The 19,305-nt window shown below is 43.3% G+C and overlaps 1 protein-coding gene across 5 annotated transcripts in view; it reads left to right on the top strand.

Annotated features, from left to right (window-relative positions):
• Positions 1 to 19,305, top strand: part of prkcz (protein kinase C, zeta) — a 106,221-nt gene that overhangs the window by 59,713 nt on the left and 27,203 nt on the right. For all 5 annotated transcript variants that reach the window (XM_076878830.1, XM_004545942.6, XM_076878832.1 and 2 more), the window contains 8 exons: positions 6,513 to 6,644; positions 8,044 to 8,134; positions 9,054 to 9,106; positions 9,235 to 9,429; positions 12,950 to 13,047; positions 16,014 to 16,100; positions 18,693 to 18,828; positions 18,944 to 19,031. In XM_076878830.1, coding sequence (XP_076734945.1) covers positions 6,513 to 6,644; positions 8,044 to 8,134; positions 9,054 to 9,106; positions 9,235 to 9,429; positions 12,950 to 13,047; positions 16,014 to 16,100; positions 18,693 to 18,828; positions 18,944 to 19,031 — 880 coding nt within the window. The remainder of the gene's footprint in view (positions 1 to 6,512; positions 6,645 to 8,043; positions 8,135 to 9,053; positions 9,107 to 9,234; positions 9,430 to 12,949; positions 13,048 to 16,013; positions 16,101 to 18,692; positions 18,829 to 18,943; positions 19,032 to 19,305) is intronic.

Genomic DNA, 19,305 nt, shown 5'->3' with positions numbered 1-19,305 from the left:
TGGCAGTGGTGTATAAAAGCTCACTGGTTTCCATGGTGGTGATAGTGGGGATATGGTGCAGAGGTCTTCCAGAGACCATCCAGGACAGAATTCCAGGATGTAAGATAAAAGCTGGTAGGATGTAGACTGAGAGGCACAATCAGGTGGGTGGGATAGTGTACAGGTGGTTTCATCAGATTCCTGGCACAAATCTCTCGATCCATTCCCCCCATCACTGGACCAGAGGTGGTTCCACCTTAGGTAGGCGAGCAGCAGCCGTGCTCCCATTCTTCACGACAGCCAGTGTCACAATGACCAGTTAACCTGACATGTGTGTCTTTCACTGTGAGAGGAAGCTGGTGTACCCCCAGAGAACCCACACAGCTGTGAAGATGGGAACATACAGAACCCACACTACACCAAGTCACGTTTACTTCTATCACAGCTTTAATCTAAAATGCTTTCAGTGACTCCACAGCTCTTACAGGTAATACCCATCCTGCCACGGTGACACGATTAAACCTTTATTAGAAGCCAAACATTACGCTGCACACATGTATTCACCAGCTGCCCACTGCTTGTCACCACTCAAGTCTTTTCCACATGTGGTAAATCAGTTTGATTGGACAGCATATTGAAAGCATCAGCCTGAGCAGTTCTGTGAGCTCGGCTTGTCATGGCTTCCAACACACGAGGCAGTGAGACACACAGCTTCACATTCCTAGTTTTACTGAACCTTCATGGGCTTTGTGGTGCATATTAATCAGGCATTTAACTAATTTAGCATACAAAGACTGTGCAGCTGTGGCATGTAAGGAGTGTTGTGTATAGATATTTAGATTTATAGATTGGGGCACATTAGGAAATGTACATCAAGTCAGGAGATGTTCCTGCTGTTTCCTTCATGAATTCATAACAGCAGGCGCCTGAATTGTTAAACAGCTGGCTCTCAGACTGGGACTTGTGTGACTGTTGCTATGCCAGCTCCCAGGATTCTGGTTGGTTACTGTGTTGTCCTCAGGATATAAATAAGAGCTGAGGAGAAGTAGGCCAAATTTCTCCTCCTTTCTCTCACTCTCTCTCTTTACATCTGCGTCCCTCCCTCTCCGTCTGATGTTTTCAGAGGCAAAGCTGCTCTCTGGCTCTCTCCCCTCTGACATCGTGGGCTGTCTTTAGCTCCTGTTTCCCATGTGATGAGGACGGCGTTGGAGGATGACTGACAGCGTCCTTTCATGGAACAAAATCCACACAAGCAAACACAAAACATGCTAGCTCAAACGTGAGAGGAGCATGTTTGTGACTGCTGGTTACAGATGTGTAAACCGAATCAGATGAAGTATATTATATTGTATCTTTAGCTTTCTAGCCTGGTCTTTTTCCCACAGTGACGTCAGTTACACTGGGCGTAATGAGGAGTGGGACAGAGAGTTGTTCATGGTTGACCTTTGTATCCTCAGTGAACAGCATCCATATACAGGACCTGCAGGTGTTGGGCACTGGGCTTAAAACAAAGCCATTTTCAGGCAGACACAGGTTTGCCACATGTATTCACTCATCTGCCTTCACATGCATATGAACTTGAGTCACACCCCATTGTTAATCCATAGGGTTTCATATATGATGGTGGCCCAACCTTGGCAGCTATAACAGTTTCATCTCATCTGGGAATGTTGAAGCTTTTGGAGTGTTTATGGGATTTTTGAGTGTTCTTCCAGAATCTGTGCGGTCAGACACAGCACACACGAGTGTCTCGCAGTCGCTGCTCTGATTCATCCCAAAGGTGGATGAGATCTTGGGTTGAGGTCACGACTCTGTGCAGGCCAGTCAGCTCAGTCATGTCTTTATGGAGCTGCTTTGTGCACTGGTGTGCAGTCTTAGAGGCCATCCCCAAACTGTTCCCACGAAGTTGGAAACATGAAGTCGTCCCAGATGTCTTGGTATGCTGAAGCATTTCTTTAAAGGAAACTGCTGACACACAACCCCACACGAAAATACCTCCTACACCAAACCTAAAACCTGGCACATGTAGTCAGATCAGCACCGTTCTCATGGCAACCGTCAAACTCATATTCACCCATCTAATTGCCAGATGGAGAAGTAGCTCAGGAGGTAGAGCAGGTCATACAGTGATCGGAGGTTGGGGGTTCGAGTCCTGTCTCCCTTGGGTTAGTAAGCACTTAAAGCCATAGAAGGAAGTGGATGGGTGAATGTAGCATGTTGTATTGAGGTGCTTTGAGCTCTCTGGGAGAGTAGAAAAGTGTTTTGTAAGAATCAGACCAGTTCCCATTTGTTACTCTGTGCTTCTGCCAGCTGAAATGCATGTGAGGCTTTGCTTTGAGCTCGGTGGTGTAAGGCTTGGATGGAGCTGCTCAGCCATGAAGCTGTTCTTCAGCTAATATGAAGGTCACGACCTCTGCATCCTTGGACCCCACTCTGTGGTTTTACGTGCCATATCACTGTCGCTGAGTTGCTGTCATTCCCAATCACTTCCTCTTTGTTATAATACCTCTAACAGTTTTGGAGTGTTTAGTAGTGAGGAAACTTTCTGACTGGACTGTTTGCACACGTGGCATCCTGTAACTGTACCATGCTGGAGTTCAGTACAGTAGTAAGGATGGTGGTTTCTGGGGCACATTATATTCTGTAAATGATGCTTTGCTGTTGTAACGGCCTGATTCTGTGCAGGTGTTATCAGTTATTTTGCTCTGATGAGTTTTCTTAAAAGCAAAGCAGACAGCACATCATTTCTCAGCAATATTAGGCCCGTCAGTGTGCGGGCACTCGCACGATCTGTACCACTGCCTGCTGGGATCAATCGATAAAGCGCCTTCTGCTCCTTAATCTGAAGCTGCAGGCAGCTGCAGGACTTTGGATCTCCACGTGACAAGCACAGCTCTGAGAGATGCTTCTCCCCTGTGCTGGTTTCTATCCCAGCTTATTCTGACTGGTTTATTACATGTTCTTAAAAGCTGGTGACCTCTCTGAGTCTTGGAAACACCAAATGCTGCCACGTAGATGACAAGAATACACACGAGTCATCATAAACATTGCTGATCATCACATTAACAGTGGCAGAGGCCAAGGTGTGGTTTGCAGAGTCAGTATGTTGGAGAAGAGTGGTGTGCACTAATACACCACTTACTGTCCTCTAATGTCCTGGAGCCTGACACTGCAGGGTTCCCCGTACAGCCACATGTATGTGCTCTGCAGCAGCGCAGAGCAGTGAGATCCAGCTAAGTCAGGGACAGCGTTTGGGGTGAGCCGTTCTGATGCACCAGAGAAACTAGAGCAACTTTAGTCAGTTTTACAGTGTTTCACTGTTCTGTCTCAAGGAGACTGCGTGTATTATCATGTACAGACGTGTACGTACACTCATCATGGCCATGCAATATTTAATCATTTAACCAGTGTAAATATGGGTCAGTTTTTTTGGTATTTTTATGCTGATGTCAGTCAAGGGCTGATATCCAGTCAGCGTACAGGTGCATCTGTACCTGTGATTATTCTCATGTTGGTGTTTGTATCATCCAAAAAAATCCTAAAAAGAACCCGAAGCTTAGATTTACATCGCTGTCAGGCTGGGTGTGGGTGAAAGTTTGCGCTTTAACTCTGTTTAGTGTTCGAGGAAAAGGACTTGGAGTCTTTGCTGAAGCATTTCCATGGTAATAGAGTACTGACTGGGACTTTGTTCTTTACAATGATGTCAGTACAGCCGAGCACACACTCTGCATCTCAAGTGTTCACTTCCCAGGGAGACGGTTTGGTGACAGCCTGCCCAGAGACACCGAGCAGCTTTGGTACAACTACACAGAAAGGACTCCACACCAAGTCATGTAACAGAGTAAACTTACAATAAGCCTTGGCCTGGCCGAGGACACGAGGAGGAAGGACGAGTCTGAGTTAGAGACACGTACATAAAGGGTGAGGCTGAGGTTGTGCAGTCCAGTTAGAAATCTATCGTATTAATAACATTACAAATCCATATTTTCAGCATGAAGTAGTGTCTGTGACCCTACAGGAACTCGGCTGAAATAAAACTCGGGGCTAACTCCATGGCTAATGGTGACTAGCCAGCAGTCCAGCATTGGACCAACACCATGCTTAAGCACCTCCTACCAGAACAAACCATAGAAACATTAACTCACATTAACTCGTGAAAGCAAAAAGAAGATACTATAATTATCATTTTAAAAATCATGGTAATTAGTAAATATATAAAATATCCAACCACTTAAAAATACACACTACCGCTCAAAAGTTTAAGAAAACCCAAAATTTTCCAGTTTTTTATTGAAAGTGATGCAGTTTATTGTCTCATTGAACTCTGAAATGAAAGCATAGCACAAATAAGTAATTGGAGTTAAAAAAGAAATCATGGAATCAGTTTATAGACCAAAGTATATTCTAACCTTTAACCCATCAGAGTAGCCTTCTTTGGCAGATATAACAGCTGAAGACAGTTGTGGCTTCTTTCTACAATAGAAATCAAATATTCTCCCATATCTGTAGGGTTAGTTCCCATAAACGTGGACCTTGTAGGCTGCTTTGCTTTCACTCTTCTGTCCAGTTCAAACCAGCTCGATGGGGTTTAAGTCTGGAGACTGTGCTGGACTCCATGTTTTCAAGCTCACCACCTTGTTCTTTGTTCCTGAGGTAGTTCTGGCACAGCTTGGATCTATGTTTTGGGTCTTTATGTTGCTGTAGGATGAAGCCTTGACCAACTAGGCTCATACCAGAGGGTCCTGCATGGTGCTGCACAATGCTGTGGTACGTGTTTTGGTTCAGGGAGCCTCTCACTCTGTACAAGTCACCGACCCTGGATCCAGCAAACAGCCCCAGACCATCACACTTCCTCCTCCATGTTTGACGGTTGACACCACACACTGTGGAACCATCCTTTACCTACTCGACCACAAAGATCCTGTGTGATGAACACAAGGTTTCAAATGTTGATCCATCAGTCCATAATACCTTCTTCCAGTCTTCAGTAGTCCAATGGTGGTGTTTCACGGCCCAGCCAAGCCTCTTTGTCTTATTCTGACGTCTGGCTTTCTTGCTGCAACTCGTCCTGTCAAACCTGCAGCTCAAAGTCTTCTCTTCACAGCTGAAACTGAGACTTTCTTACGACGACCACTATTAAGCTGCTTGAAGCTGTTGTCCTGTGAGCCGCCTATCACACAGCTGTTAACTCTCAGAAACTTGTCCTCTGATTGAGTCGTGTCTTTGGGTCTGCAGACCTCTTCCTGTCAGTTTGTTTCTGAGCCTTTGGATGCTGAAGGAAACTGGACTCACTGACACCTTGACTTTCTTTGCAGTTTCTCTGTAGGACAGACCGACATTTATACGTGTTATGATGGTCTGTCTCTCTTCCATTGTCAATCACCTTTTTCTCACACACTCACACACGCAGCATTTGAAACATTAGTATTAGATACATGTTGTCACACTTCCATGTTTCAGATTATCAAACAAATATTAACATTAGACAAACAGGAATAAACACAAACTGCAGTTTTTACACCTCAGCCATAAAAAGGTGTGATGTCATCACCCTCCTGGGTTGGCGGTGATGACATGTCTAAGGCTACGTTCACACTGCAGGAAAAAGCGCATCAAATTCGACTTTTTTTGACCCTATGCGACCCATATCCGATCATGGTGTGACAGTGTGAACAGCACACATCCGATATTTTCAAATCCGATCTGGGTCACTTTCGTATGTGGTGCTGAATCCGATACATATCTGATGTTTCAGAAAGCGACTGCTGTTTGAACGGTCATGTCGCATTAAATCGGTCTTTTACGTCACCGACACAAGACAGACGGCAATTATCAGCGCTGGAGAAGATATCGTGAACGCTTCCTGGCCATCCGGTGAAACTGTTGGGAAGACAACGTTGGAGAAACGTGAACATTTAATTTGTATTGTATAATCTGCAGATTCTGACAGAAATCTGCAGCTATCCTTTGAAGCACTGCTCCTCTCTAAAACAGCAATAAGGATGATTATTAGGCCATATGTAAATAACAAAATAACTTTATAACTTAAAGTAAAATTGGGAAACGTAAGGTCCAAAACAAGTGGGCCATCAGTCAAACAATACTGTTGGTCTGGGTGTAAACAGAGCGCGTTCTGTGTGACATCTTTTACCCATGCGGGCCGCTTTGAGCGTTCACACTAGAGCGCGTTTGCTGTCACATTTTATTTGTAGTGTGAACGAGCAGACAGCACAGTCTCCGTCTTGTTGTTTATGAAGACAGAGTTCTATTGTTGAAAATGTCTTTTGATTTTCTCTGTTATAAATGAACGATGTGTATTTATTCTGTCGTGATAATAATTGTATTAAAATAAATACTGATTACAAACGTGGATGTTTGCAGCTGTGTTTTGTGCTATTCAGCCATAAAGGCTAACTATGAAAATCAGACTCCTCATTTAAACGATGAAGAGTCTCATTGTCCGTCCTGTAGTGGCAAAGTTTGACTTTGACATATATGTTCTGCTAAAAAGGGTGCATGTTTTTGTCTTACAGAAAGCCTACTGTGCCCACTGTAGTGACAGGATATGGGGGCTGGGCAGTCAGGGCTACAAGTGTATCACCTGCAAACTGCTGGTCCATAAGCGCTGTCACAGACTCATCCCTCAGACCTGCCAAAGGCTTATGGTGAGTATGTGATTATGCCCATTAAATTGCACAGAGGCTCCTGTTGTCTGCATGGATCATTGTGAAAGCTTTTTCCCTCCCTGGACAAAGAACCGTTCAAAGAAACCATCAAAAGCCCAAAATTACCATGACACTCATATCAGTGAGGGGTGTGTGTAAACTGTGGACATGCAAAGAATAATCTTTAACCTTAGGTGCACTCAGTGATTGACCCTTCTTTGGTCATAGGTGGATAGAGAGCAGCTGTTACACTGGCCCTGTTGTTTAATCTCTTTAATTTGTTAGCAGTAGGCTAATAATGTAGAGCAAAAGTTAGCTAGTCAGTGTTACTGATGGGACTAATTATGTTCTCAAGCTGTTGTCAAACATTAAGGTGGAGGCCATGGCAGGGATTGTTGAACAGCTACTGCATCAAAGTCCCTCCCGACCAATCAGATTGCACTATTTGGGAACATTCAATCTCCTTTCCCATCAGAGTGAACACAGTGTCAGACCAACGCTGGAAACAGTGTAACAAGTAGTTGTTTTAAGTATCAGGTTAATATGTTAGAGCTCTCAAACTCTATATGTGAAACTGAAGTTTGACTCTCTCAGGGTTAATTCATTACCCGGAGTCATTCTGAGTCAGTCAGCTCTCAGTGTAAATAAAGTGAGTGAAACTGAAACCTCTTGCTTTGGGCTCAGCATACTGTGCTAATCTTGCGTCACAGTAGCACCTTTCAGGCCTCAGCATCAAGTGGAACCACACAGGTTCTGCACAGGAGCAACAACAAAACACAGCAGAACAGTTTGTCACAAATGTCTTTAAAATGTACTTGTGTTTGGTGTGTGTGCTGCTTTACATGAGATTCAAAGATCAAGTAGTGATGTCTTATCTTATCAGTGAAGCAGTTTATAAAAAGGAATTAAAATGGTTTTGAAACAGCTGAGAAACAACAAGCTAGTCTTTCAAACAAGTCTTTCTTCAAAGACCAGCAATATAGTGATATCCTAACTGATACAAAACAAGGACGGCGTGACCACAGACCAGTGTGCTCCACGTAGTCAATCCATTAGAGCGCTATGCAAGCTTCTGGCCAAACAGAAAGATCCAAAATTTTGACCCCAATCACCCAAATCCTGAGCAGAAAATCAATGCAGTCAATGGAGTATGTGCTCCGCGACTGTGCTGCTATCTTCACTGCCTTTTTTCCTGGATAAGATTAAATCCCTTTTCTGGAGAAACCCCCACACTTCATTAGAGCAGCAACATTTCTGCCCATGAGCTGAAATACAGACCTCGCCCTGAGCGTAAACATGAGCCATCATCCACTCGTCCAGGACTGCACAGCCATGACGGGATATCTGATAGGGCATGTTGCAAAGAAATGCAGGTGAATATCTGAAATCTTTTCTTCAGGATCCAGTCATGCCATCACAGAAGCCCCCTTCAGATGCCCAGAGTGCCGAGGTGGACCTTCCACTGGATGACACAGAGGACACAGATGGGAGTAAGATGCATTTCTTTTATATGCCACTGAGTTACCTAAGAAAGCTAATCGTTGTATGAGTGCAGGTTTCTTTGAGATCCAGATGAAAAAGGGAAACTCTGAACTCTGCTGCATTTTTATGAGACATAAGTCAGCAGAGAGCATGACGGGATCCTGGACACAGCATCCAAACCCAGTCCATGCACGTCTAGAAACTGTGGACTACATGTCCCAGTCTGACTGCATTCATGTCCTGGACTGTTTGGACTCTAACACATAGGACATTTAACACTTTTCACACTTTCTGATGTCTTCTGTGGTCCTTCGTAGGCGGTGAACTGACCGTTGGGTGGGCCCTAAGAAATGTTACAATAAAATACAATAGAGTGTAATTTTGTTTGAAATGACTACAAATATTTAGCATAAGAATGCATTTGAGTTTGTCTCAGAGTAACTGTGATATCTGTGGATAAACAGGGTGACAACATCTCTTTGAAAGTACACAAACTCTTTTAAATTTGAGAGTGAATAAAAAATAAAGAAGAGTGCTGTTCTCTACAGAGATGTGCGCCACTACACCAGTTTCTTTAGTGTTTCCTTAAACGACAGCTACTTGTACAATTTATAACTGAGGAGCCCTCAGTGGCCCCCGCTGTCATTTTACGAGTCCCCAAAGAAATGAGTACCAGAGTGGCTGCTTGGACCAGTGGGCCTGGTCTCTTGACTTCTCATTCGCTGTCATCACTTATGTAACTCTGAGATGCTTATGTGTAAACTTGTGCCCATGAGATGCTCTGGGGCCCCTTGTGGATTAGCCTAGTTTGGTAAGAACAGGGGTCTTTATTTTGTGTGCTCTGCCTCCCTCTGCTGGTTGAGGGAAAGAAAGCATTTGCGACAGTCTCCAGATGGTCATAGTTTGGTGTGGATCTGTGTTTTGCAGTACCGTTTTTACCACACAACTGTGCAGTGAATAAAGCAGAAGACGAGACAGAGGTAAGACCGACTCATTAAGGATAATACGCTGATAATGTAAAAGCTGCCCATCCCTTTGAAAATGACTGTGTGATCATTCTTCTACATAAACTATGCTATTGATGCTATTCTGACCTCTGCCCCTGTAGGATATCAAAGCAGTAGTTGATGGCATCGATGGCATTAAGATATCCCAGGGACTGGCTCTCGGGCTGGCTGACTTTGACCTGATTCGAGTAATAGGACGAGGCAGCTATGCCAAAGTTCTGCTGGTGCGGCTAAAGAAGAACGAGCAGATGTACGCCATGAAGGTGGTGAAAAAGGAGCTGGTCCATGACGACGAGGTGAGAGCACCCGGAGAAACTCTGACTGTAGTACTTAAACCCCTAGAACCACATGAGTACTCGTTAGCAGTAATAGGTTTCTTGTAGCTGGTCACCAGGTTTGCACACATGTCAGGAGGGATTTTAGCACACTCCTCTCTATAGAAACTCTCGAAATCCTGCCGCTTGGCAGCGTGAAGCTTCACCTCCCTCCACAGGTTTTTAATTAAGAATTAATGTCTGGAATCTGGCTAAGCCAATACATGACCTTAGTGCGTGTTTCCTTTAGACACTTCTTTGTTGTTAGAAGACCCATCCATGACCCGTCCTGAGTGTCTAGTGGAGGTCACGGCTTCATCCAAAGCATAATATTTCCACCTGTGTGCTTGAGGGTGGGGTTGGTGTTCTTTGGTTCATACTCAGCACTTCTCTTCCCTCCAAAACACCGCAGGGTGGGTTGATGCCAAAAACCTCATTTCTTTGTTTCATCTGTCCGCAGCATTCTCTCCTGAGCTTTCTCTGAATCATTGAGATCTTCACTGACAAATGTAAGATGACACGTGCCTTCTTCTGAAGGTTGACTTTGCTGCAGGACTTCAGTTCATGGCTGTGTGTTGTGTTACCAGTGGTGTTCTTGGTGACTGTGGTGCCAGCTGCCTTTAGATCATTAACAAGTTTAGGCCTGGTTTTAGCATGGGGGGTCTAGCCAGGACCCTTACTGGATACTGGGTGGAAATCAAACTTGCGACTCCTGCTCCAAAGGTGTGTAGTCTTACTACTACCCTATCCAGCTGCATTCCAGCCTTAAGGAGGCTGACATTGGTTGACATTTGTTGGTCTTCCCATGGGTTTCTGTGGACAGGTGTGCTTTGTAAACAGTAGTTGTATTATATGTAGCGCACAGCTGGTCTGTGAGAGCCTGAATCCTCGGTTTATTGTAGAGGATCAAATAAGTATAAAATATATGCTTTACAACAATAGGTTTCTTGTGCAGCATCCCACTGACAGGCCTGAATTTACAATGTGACCACCGTGTGTTATACAGAAGACTGAGTTAGTGATTGAAAACATCAGAGTTAGTGTTTCTCACTGACTTCTGTACTATTCAGAATCAGAATACTTTATTAATCCCGAAGGAAATTAGGGTTAGTTAGTTTTACAACAGGCAATGCACCCCCTGCTGGACATTGGAGAGAATGCAGGATTTATACTGCTGTGAGTTTTCAGACCTGGAGGCTTCATCCATCTTCATTGTGTTGTAACAGTCCAGAACAACTGACTGAAAACATTAACCACCACAGCTGCAAGCGTAAAAGAAAAACAAGAGAAGGAAAACTACAAACATTAAACACTGAAGGTTTCAAAGATTTCTAAGCACAAAGACTGAGAAGTGTAATGTTTGCCTTCAGGAGGGGATATAACTCTATAAATCAGCCTACGTGGGGACAGCTGTTGCTGTTTTCCTTTTGAAATGCTTTGGAACAGATTTGGTAGACATTAGTAAATTCTTGTATAAAAGTGTGTAAACAGCAGCTTCAGCACCCAGTGATTTCCACTGAAGTCCACATACACAGATGATGTCAGGATCTGTGATGTTGGCACATCCCAGCCACGGACCGCTTTTTTCTGTCTTACATGTAGGGTTGAACTGGACCAGTGGTGGACAGCAGGACACATTTCATTGAGAATGTGGGGAATTTTCAATACTTCTGTTTATATTTTCTCGAATACTCAGAGGGCAGCTGGTTTTGCACGCTGTCTGTTTCATTGTTTTGACCTTGCATGGAGACAGCAGGGCTCTGGAGAGATTTAGGAGCACTAGACTATGTAACAGGTCAATATTCAGAGGAGAGTGGAGGGTAAAAGTTGGAAGTGAAGGGTGACGAGGAAACAGTGGGGAGGTATGAAAATATGAGAATCGGGATTGGCTAAAGGAAGGGAATGGAACTGAGCCAGACACTGGAAGGAAATGGAACAAAGAAGGGGAAATTTGGAGTGGAGGTGGCACAGAGCTGCTGAGGAGGAAGAAGTGAGTGGGTGACTGAAAGCAGCAGATGAAATCCGGGTATAACATCCTCTTTGCAGGGATGAATAACCAGATGAACATGAAGTCTGCATAAATAATGTTCCACAGGCAAAAACATGTTATATTCATAGAAACAGAAGCATTACAAGAGCCAAAGTGTCGTTTCGTTTTCCACGAGTGATGCCCACACCTGCAGCTTTCTTTGAAAGTGTCTCTGACACAGTCTGTCTGCATGGTACGTTAGCAGTACTGACAGCTCCCTGTCCTCCAGGACTGATCATAACCTTAGAAACAACACGTGACTTCTGTGGGTGGATTGTGGATACAATAAGACTCAGTGACTTTGAAATACTTTGAGTCAGCTCTGTTTTCTGTGTTACTCTGATTTCACTTCTTGCTCTCGACTCGTCTGGCTTGCTGGTCTGATAACTCAAAGCTTAGCTTAAGTTAACAGACTCTGATCACGTTCTTTAGACTCTGTGACTTCTCTGCCTCAAAAGTCATCAGGTAGTCCTAGAACATCGTAGCTGAAACATATGTTAAAAGAAAGACAGAGAGAGAGATTGGTAAGGAGGTGAGATAGGCCTGAATACAGAAAGCCTACTGACTGTGCTGTGGTTGTGTGATGAAAGTCCACTAGATGGCAATATTGCTCAACATATAGGCTGAGGACCAGCGTCCTATAACTACAGCATCGTCCATCATCTGACCAGCTCACGTTGTCCCACATGGACACGTTTTATTCCATGACAAAGTTTCACTTTCTGTACAAACAACAATCCACGGACAGCAGGAAGGTGATTCCACTGAGAGTCAAATAGTCTGAAATGTCAGACGTGTTACTGTGACTTATTTTGCATAATAATAATAATAATAATAATAATAATGGCTGGATGCAGTAATGACTTGACCAAAAGGAATTTTGTATCACGGCACAGTGTACACACACCTGATCACAGTTTAATGATGCTTTAACTCCAGATTCAGAGTCCTCGCTGCAGGCAAAGCACTGAGCAGCATCCATGACATCCTGGGTACTCTGAAGGACTTCTGGGAGTTGGAGTGCTTTCAGCTGTTATTTTGTGACACCTGATTTAGAAAGGCGATTCAGTATAAAGGGTTGGATACGATGAGATGCTGATGTCACAAAATAATGTCAAATTTTGCAGCAAACACTGTAGATTGCATACCTGTAATAACGTCACTTACTATTGGCAGTATTTTAGTCCAAAATTACAAACTGTAGATAAAAGATGGACTTTGGGAAGTGAATGTAAGCCACTGTGGTTCAAGTGCCTTAAACCTGCCATCGTGTTAAAGGACAATAGAGAGCTCTTCTGTTTCCCGAGTTCATGGCTTGCACTCCATTAATCTCCCATTCTGTGTGTGAGGGCTGTTCAAACCAGTGACACCAGTGACCTGATGTATCTCCATCGATCTGTCTGAGAAAGCCTACTGAAAAACCGATTGTTCCCACATTATCTGTCTCATGCTGTGTCTGTCTCATCTCTGCAGGATATTGACTGGGTGCAGACAGAGAAGCATGTTTTTGAGCAGGCCTCGACCAATCCCTTCTTAGTCGGCCTCCACTCCTGTTTCCAGACAGAAAGTCGGTAAGAGGATAAAGCTGACACTGTGAGCGCTGTCGGGTACAGTGCTTTTCACTAAATACTCCTTTGACGATGGCCCGTTCTTACCTCAGTCTGCTGAAGTAAGCTTAACGTCTAACTTCATATTAACACACAGATTCAAAGTATATGTTCCAGCATACAGACACATATTTAGTCGTACGTCTTCCTACATGCGCACATTAGCTGTAAACTGTGGCTCACGGCTGTGAAGTATAAAAATGAGCTTTGAGCCGTTGTTTAAAACAAAGCACAGATTCAGGCGACCTGACAAACAGATTAAGGCTGTTCCTGAGTAGCTCCACACGTATCTGAAGACAGGTTGACAGTTTTCCAGAAGCTCCTCCCTTTTTTAACTTTGCGTAGTGAACCCTTCAAACTGCTTTCTGGGCCTCAGTGTTTAGTAAGAAAGCACAATGTTGTGGGTCGTTAGGGTTGTGTCACAGCAACAATGCCGCTGCACTCTGACACTGATTCAACTCTGTGTGATCTGTGCAGCGTCCAGCTCAAGGCAGCCCTGGAGCTCCATCATGCACCGAGGTCAAAGTTCAAATGAGTTGTAGTTTGTGTCACTAGGTTTACATTGTGTGTCTAAATTTACTGAATTGAAAGAGATTAGACATTGTGGTGTGTTTTCACAGTGAGGTCATTGTTGTAGTTGGGAAATAACCACGGCTCAGATTTGTAATGTGCTCCATTCAATGGTTCTGCAGATCTATTAAAACCTGTTCATGATGTGAGGACTAAAGGTACTGTTCACACTCGTTTTCCTCAAACAGTGCTGAACCCAGCAGGGCTGCACCCATAACAGCCCTTCATAAAGATCACGTGACCAACAGCTGACACATCAAACAGCTGAACTTTTTTTTACTTTACTATTGTTTTTGTTATGATTTGTAATAAATACTGACAACTTCCCCAAAAGTTCAAAATCTATATAAGGACATTTTCATACATTCAATTTATTTATACATCACAACAACAGTCGCCTCAAGGTGCTTTATATTGTAAGGTAGATCCTACAATAATACATACAGAGAAAAACCCAACAATCACATGAACCCCTATGAGCAAGCACTTTGGCGACAGTGGGAAGGAAAAACTCCCTTTTAACAGGAAGAAACCTCCGGCAGAACTAGGCTCAGGGAGGGGCGGGGCCATCTGCTGTGATTGGTTGGGGTGAGAGAAGGAAGACAGGATAAAGACATGCATACAACATGCAGTGTCACATTTGTCCTCCACAGTATCATCTTAATAACACTTTAGGTGTTATTACATAAACGAAGCTGAATGACTTGCTCATCCAACCATTTCCGCATAGTCTCCTTTGTGGAGCAACACCCCTCCAGGCACCACCTGCAGCTGTACTATATTTCCTCCACAGTGACTCTCCATCATGAATTTTTCGGTGGGGAAGAGGAGGAAAAGACAGGCAGCCAGGTGAAGAGTGGCTGTGCTGGAAACACGTGGTTACGATGTAACATGCACATGCTGTGGAACTGCTCAGGTCGTTTGTGTCTCACCTCTAAACCTCGTGCACATATGAAGAGATTCACTCGTTGTGCATTGCTTTAATCGACAGTTGGTCACCAGAGGATAGCCCAGGCTTCGGTTGCCTAGGCAACCCACTAATGTGTTTTCTACTCCCTCTTATTATTGGCTCACATTTCAGTCGCTTCAATCGCTCGACTCCCATTTGTGAAAAGTTTATGTCAGGATCCACCCACGTCGTATTTCCAGCATCTTAATACTATCACGATACTACCTTAATACTATCACAATACTACCTTAATACTGTCACAATACTACCTTAATACTGTCACAATACTACCATACTACTGTCACAATACTACCTTAATACTACCTTAATACTATCACAATACTACCTTAATACTACCTTAATACTATCACAATACTACCTTAATACTACCTTAATACTATCACAATACTACCTTAATACTACCTTAATACTGTCACAATACTACCTTAATACTATCACAATACTACCTTAATACTACCTTAATACTATCACAATACTACCTTAATACTACCTTAATACTATCACAATACTACCTTAATACTACCTTAATACTATCACAATACTACCTTAATACTACCTTAATACTGTCACAATACTACCTTAATACTATCACAATACTACCTTAATACTATCACAATACTACCTTAATACTATCACAATACTACCTTAATACTACCTTAATACTGTCACAATACTACCTTAATACTATCACAATACTACCTTAATACTACCATAAAACTATCACAATACTACCATAAAACTATCACAATACTACCTTAATACTGTCACAATACTACCTTAATACTATCACAATACTACCTTAATACTATCACAATACTACCTTAATACTACCTTAATACTGTCACAATACTACCTTAATACTATCACAATACTACCTTAATACTATCACAATACTACCTTAATACTACCTTAATACTGTCACAATACTACCTTAATACTATCACAATACTACCTTAATACTATCACAATACTACCTTAATACTACCTTAATACTATCACAATACTACCTTAATACTACCTTAATACTATCACAATACTACCTTAATACTACCTTAATACTGTCACAATACTACCTTAATACTATCACAATACTACCTTAATACTACCTTAATACTGTCACAATACTACCTTAATACTATCACAATACTACCTTAATACTGTCACAATACTACCTTAATACTATCACAATACTACCATAATACTATCATAATACAATAATATTTTATTATTGATTAAATAACATCAAACGGGGCTTTTGAGTCAAGGTGCATGTTTTCTTTTGATATAATGAAGACCAGCAAGAAATGCTCTTTTTTAAAATTTGCATAACGTTCATATTGAGAGTATTTGATGTAACGTCTGTTCATAAATGTTCTCGCTCTGTTTCCAGGTTATTTCTAGTGATCGAGTATGTGAACGGTGGGGATTTGATGTTTCATATGCAACGACAAAGGAAGCTCCCGGAAGAGCACGCAAGGTAAACCTCCAGATGTACGCCAGCTTCCAGGCATTATCCACATAAAATATGGTCCCTGTCCACAATGTGAGAATCTTTAGAGGGTACATGATGTTTAGGTGTACTCCCACATGTGCATTATGAACAGGTCGCATGTTTGAATGAAGACTGAGCAGCAGCTGATTCAGTCTGAGGTGGTAAATGAGGCCTCTGTGATAGCAGGATGACACTGAAGTGGGTACACTTGATTTTGGTTACACTGACATGACACAGAAAACCCATTTGTACAATTGTGAACAATTTTGGGGTAAACGACTTCCAGAAGGGTCAAACCATTGTATCTGCATCCCTGGAGCGGAGCAAGTTCAGGGACAGCATAACCTATATTTTCACGTAGCCTCAGTTTACACGCAGGAAATCATGAGGGCTGCTCTGGCGATACAGCCATGTGTACGTGCAGCATTGGGCCGGTTCAACGCACGGCTGTGCAGAGCGGGCAGACTCATGTTCAGCTGTTTTTGTGAAAAGTGTTGTGAGTATTAGACGTCAGAGCCCTCAGGTAGGAGCTGCATGCCTGAACCACACCAGATCAGCGGTTTTCAGGACGGTCTACAGATTCATACTGGGTGTGTCTTCTTTTAAACACATATGTTTGAAGATATGCTTCATAGGATGCTTTAACAGGTCTCAACACTTTTACCCTCCTTTTAAAATATAATGAGCACCCATAATTCATTGTGGCTGTCTACTCGCGGGGCGCTCCAGCTGCGTCTCTGATAAATAGCGGATCAAAGGCTGTGTAATTTACAGAGGCACCGTTGGACCCCTATCAGCTCATGCAATCTGGATTGTGGAGGCAGTGGCTGTATATATGCAAAGCAGCATGTTAGTTATTCATAATGATGGTACATATTCATGAGCAGCGCTCTTAGAGAGAGAGCCCTGCCACATTCCCCCACGCCGTGGGGGAGGCGGGCTGGTGGGCAGGGGATTGTGCTGCTGATAGGCCATAGCTTCCATCAGTCTGATGGCAACAAAGAAACAACAGCGTACAATGGAGGCTGTCACCGTGAAAATGTGGGGGAGCGACGTGGGATTTCTCCACTGCAGTCTTTTGCCTCAGTGTTTCACAGATTTATAGCAGCAGACAGCGAGAGGCTTGTCAGGTTTAATGAAGGCTTATCTCCTAGAGACAGAATACACACAACCTACACATGGAGAGAAAACATTTGACTGACTCACCGAAGAAGCACTCCAAGTACATCTAATGATGGCCCAAACTACAAAGGCTTTATAGACTAGCTGTCATAACAATAGCCATAGTAGAAGAAGAAATGTTTGGCACGAGGAACATGGTCTCTTTAATGTCTGTTACTTTGTGTGGACCCAGGAGTCAAAGCGTATCAGAGTATTGCAGGTGCTTTGACACATGCTGACCTGTTAGGAGCCGTGGCCTCAGAGAGGAGTGATGGTACTGACAGACCTCCGTCTGACAGGGAATAAACTACACCTGTGAAGTGGGCCTTCATGTACACACAGCTGGAGATACGGCCACTACACAGTGGCTTTGCTTTTGCATGAAACGCACACACACTTTGCAAATGTGACGCACAAATTCAGTTACGTCCCAGTCCAGGGTGTCCTCTCACCCAGTGACAGCTATCAGTAGTAAACAGTAGTGTTTACAAAGCCCACTGTAACACGGCTGGAGGTGTTATCGATGGCTTCTTTAGATTTCTAAGAACTCTGGCAGCAGCTGAGTAAATTATATGCAAGGAACGAGGACAGAGGCCACGTGGGGACGTCCTTCTCTGGGAACTGTAAACTGTACTTATCTGTCCCAGGCTCTGTTTGGAGCATGACACCAACATTTAGCCAGAGCTATAAAAACCAGTTTTCATTAGTTCTATAAGACAAACAAAGAGTCCTGCAGCAGATGCTGAGTCCCACTGACGTGCACAGCTGTTGGGAGGACATGTCTTACATTTCTGCAGAGGTGAACACTGCCTGCTGCAGATTTGAACCTGCTGGACTTTTGTTGGTCTTTCAGCTTTTTAAAGTTTCAACCAAAACTAATGAGTGTTTGTGTCTTCAAGGCCAAATCTTCACAATTCCTACATTATAAGAAAAAAGGAGAACAATAAAAATCCCAACAACTAATCAGAAACAGGAAGAGAAACAGTCATTTAGTCAGGTTAGATATAGCACCGCAGGCATTAGTGCACTGAGGGCCGTTTTGCATTGACCTGGCCCCAAAACACACACAGGTTAGAAATCTAACAACCTTCCTGCTGCGTCTCTTATTTTTGTAAAGTAAATGTGTGGATGCTATCAGGCTTTGGAGAGCGTTTACATGCGCCCTCCAACCCCGTGGTTCACTTAAGTCTGTTCTTATGGCTGTAGCACGGGTAGCTTCTGTAAATGTAACACAAACGCTCGACAGCATCACAAGCAGATGCTGGAGAACGATTCTGAACGATTGAGACGAGTCACTCTTAGTCACGGTCTGTAAACATCGATTTGCGTTGTCACTAAATCCATGCAGCTGTGCAGGAAGGATTTGAACATGTTCTCATGTGCGAGTGGAAATGTTCACCTCTCATCTCGTCACAGATTCTATGCTGCTGAAATCTGCATCGCTTTGAACTTCCTACATGAAAAGGGCATCATCTACCGTGATCTGAAGCTGGACAACGTGCTCTTGGACCACGAGGGACACATCAAGCTCACAGACTACGGCATGTGCAAGGTAACAGAGTGCGGGCAGCTGTAGCATTATCAATAATGCATTAGGTCAGTATTGACTGGAAGGTCTAGCGCGCTCTTGTTGATCTCTCCAAACGCTGCTGTCTTCTACTTCTTAGGAGGGGATCAGACCAGGTGATACCACCAGTACTTTCTGTGGCACTCCAAACTACATAGCGCCTGAGATCCTGAGAGGAGAAGACTATGGTGAGTACAGGAGCAGTGTAAAGGGTTACACTTTGACAGTCCTACTAAATCAAGCCATTCACAGACCATTACAAACTAATATGTGCTGCCTAACAACATTTCATGTTATACATGTGAATGTGTTTAATTGGTCCAAATGTGCTCCTGTGCTACCTTATTAAGTAACATCATAAAAACATATATGTATGTATATGATACAGCAGTAACTCCTGCATGTGTGACATTTTCTGTGTGTCTTTAAATCTCTTTCTAACGTTAGCCGTGTGTCAGCCTG

Source organism: Maylandia zebra, linkage group LG20, assembly GCF_041146795.1.
Source record: "Maylandia zebra isolate NMK-2024a linkage group LG20, Mzebra_GT3a, whole genome shotgun sequence".
In the NCBI taxonomy this organism is placed as follows: Eukaryota; Metazoa; Chordata; class Actinopteri; order Cichliformes; family Cichlidae; genus Maylandia; species Maylandia zebra.
This window is presented reverse-complemented; position numbering and strand designations above follow the sequence as displayed.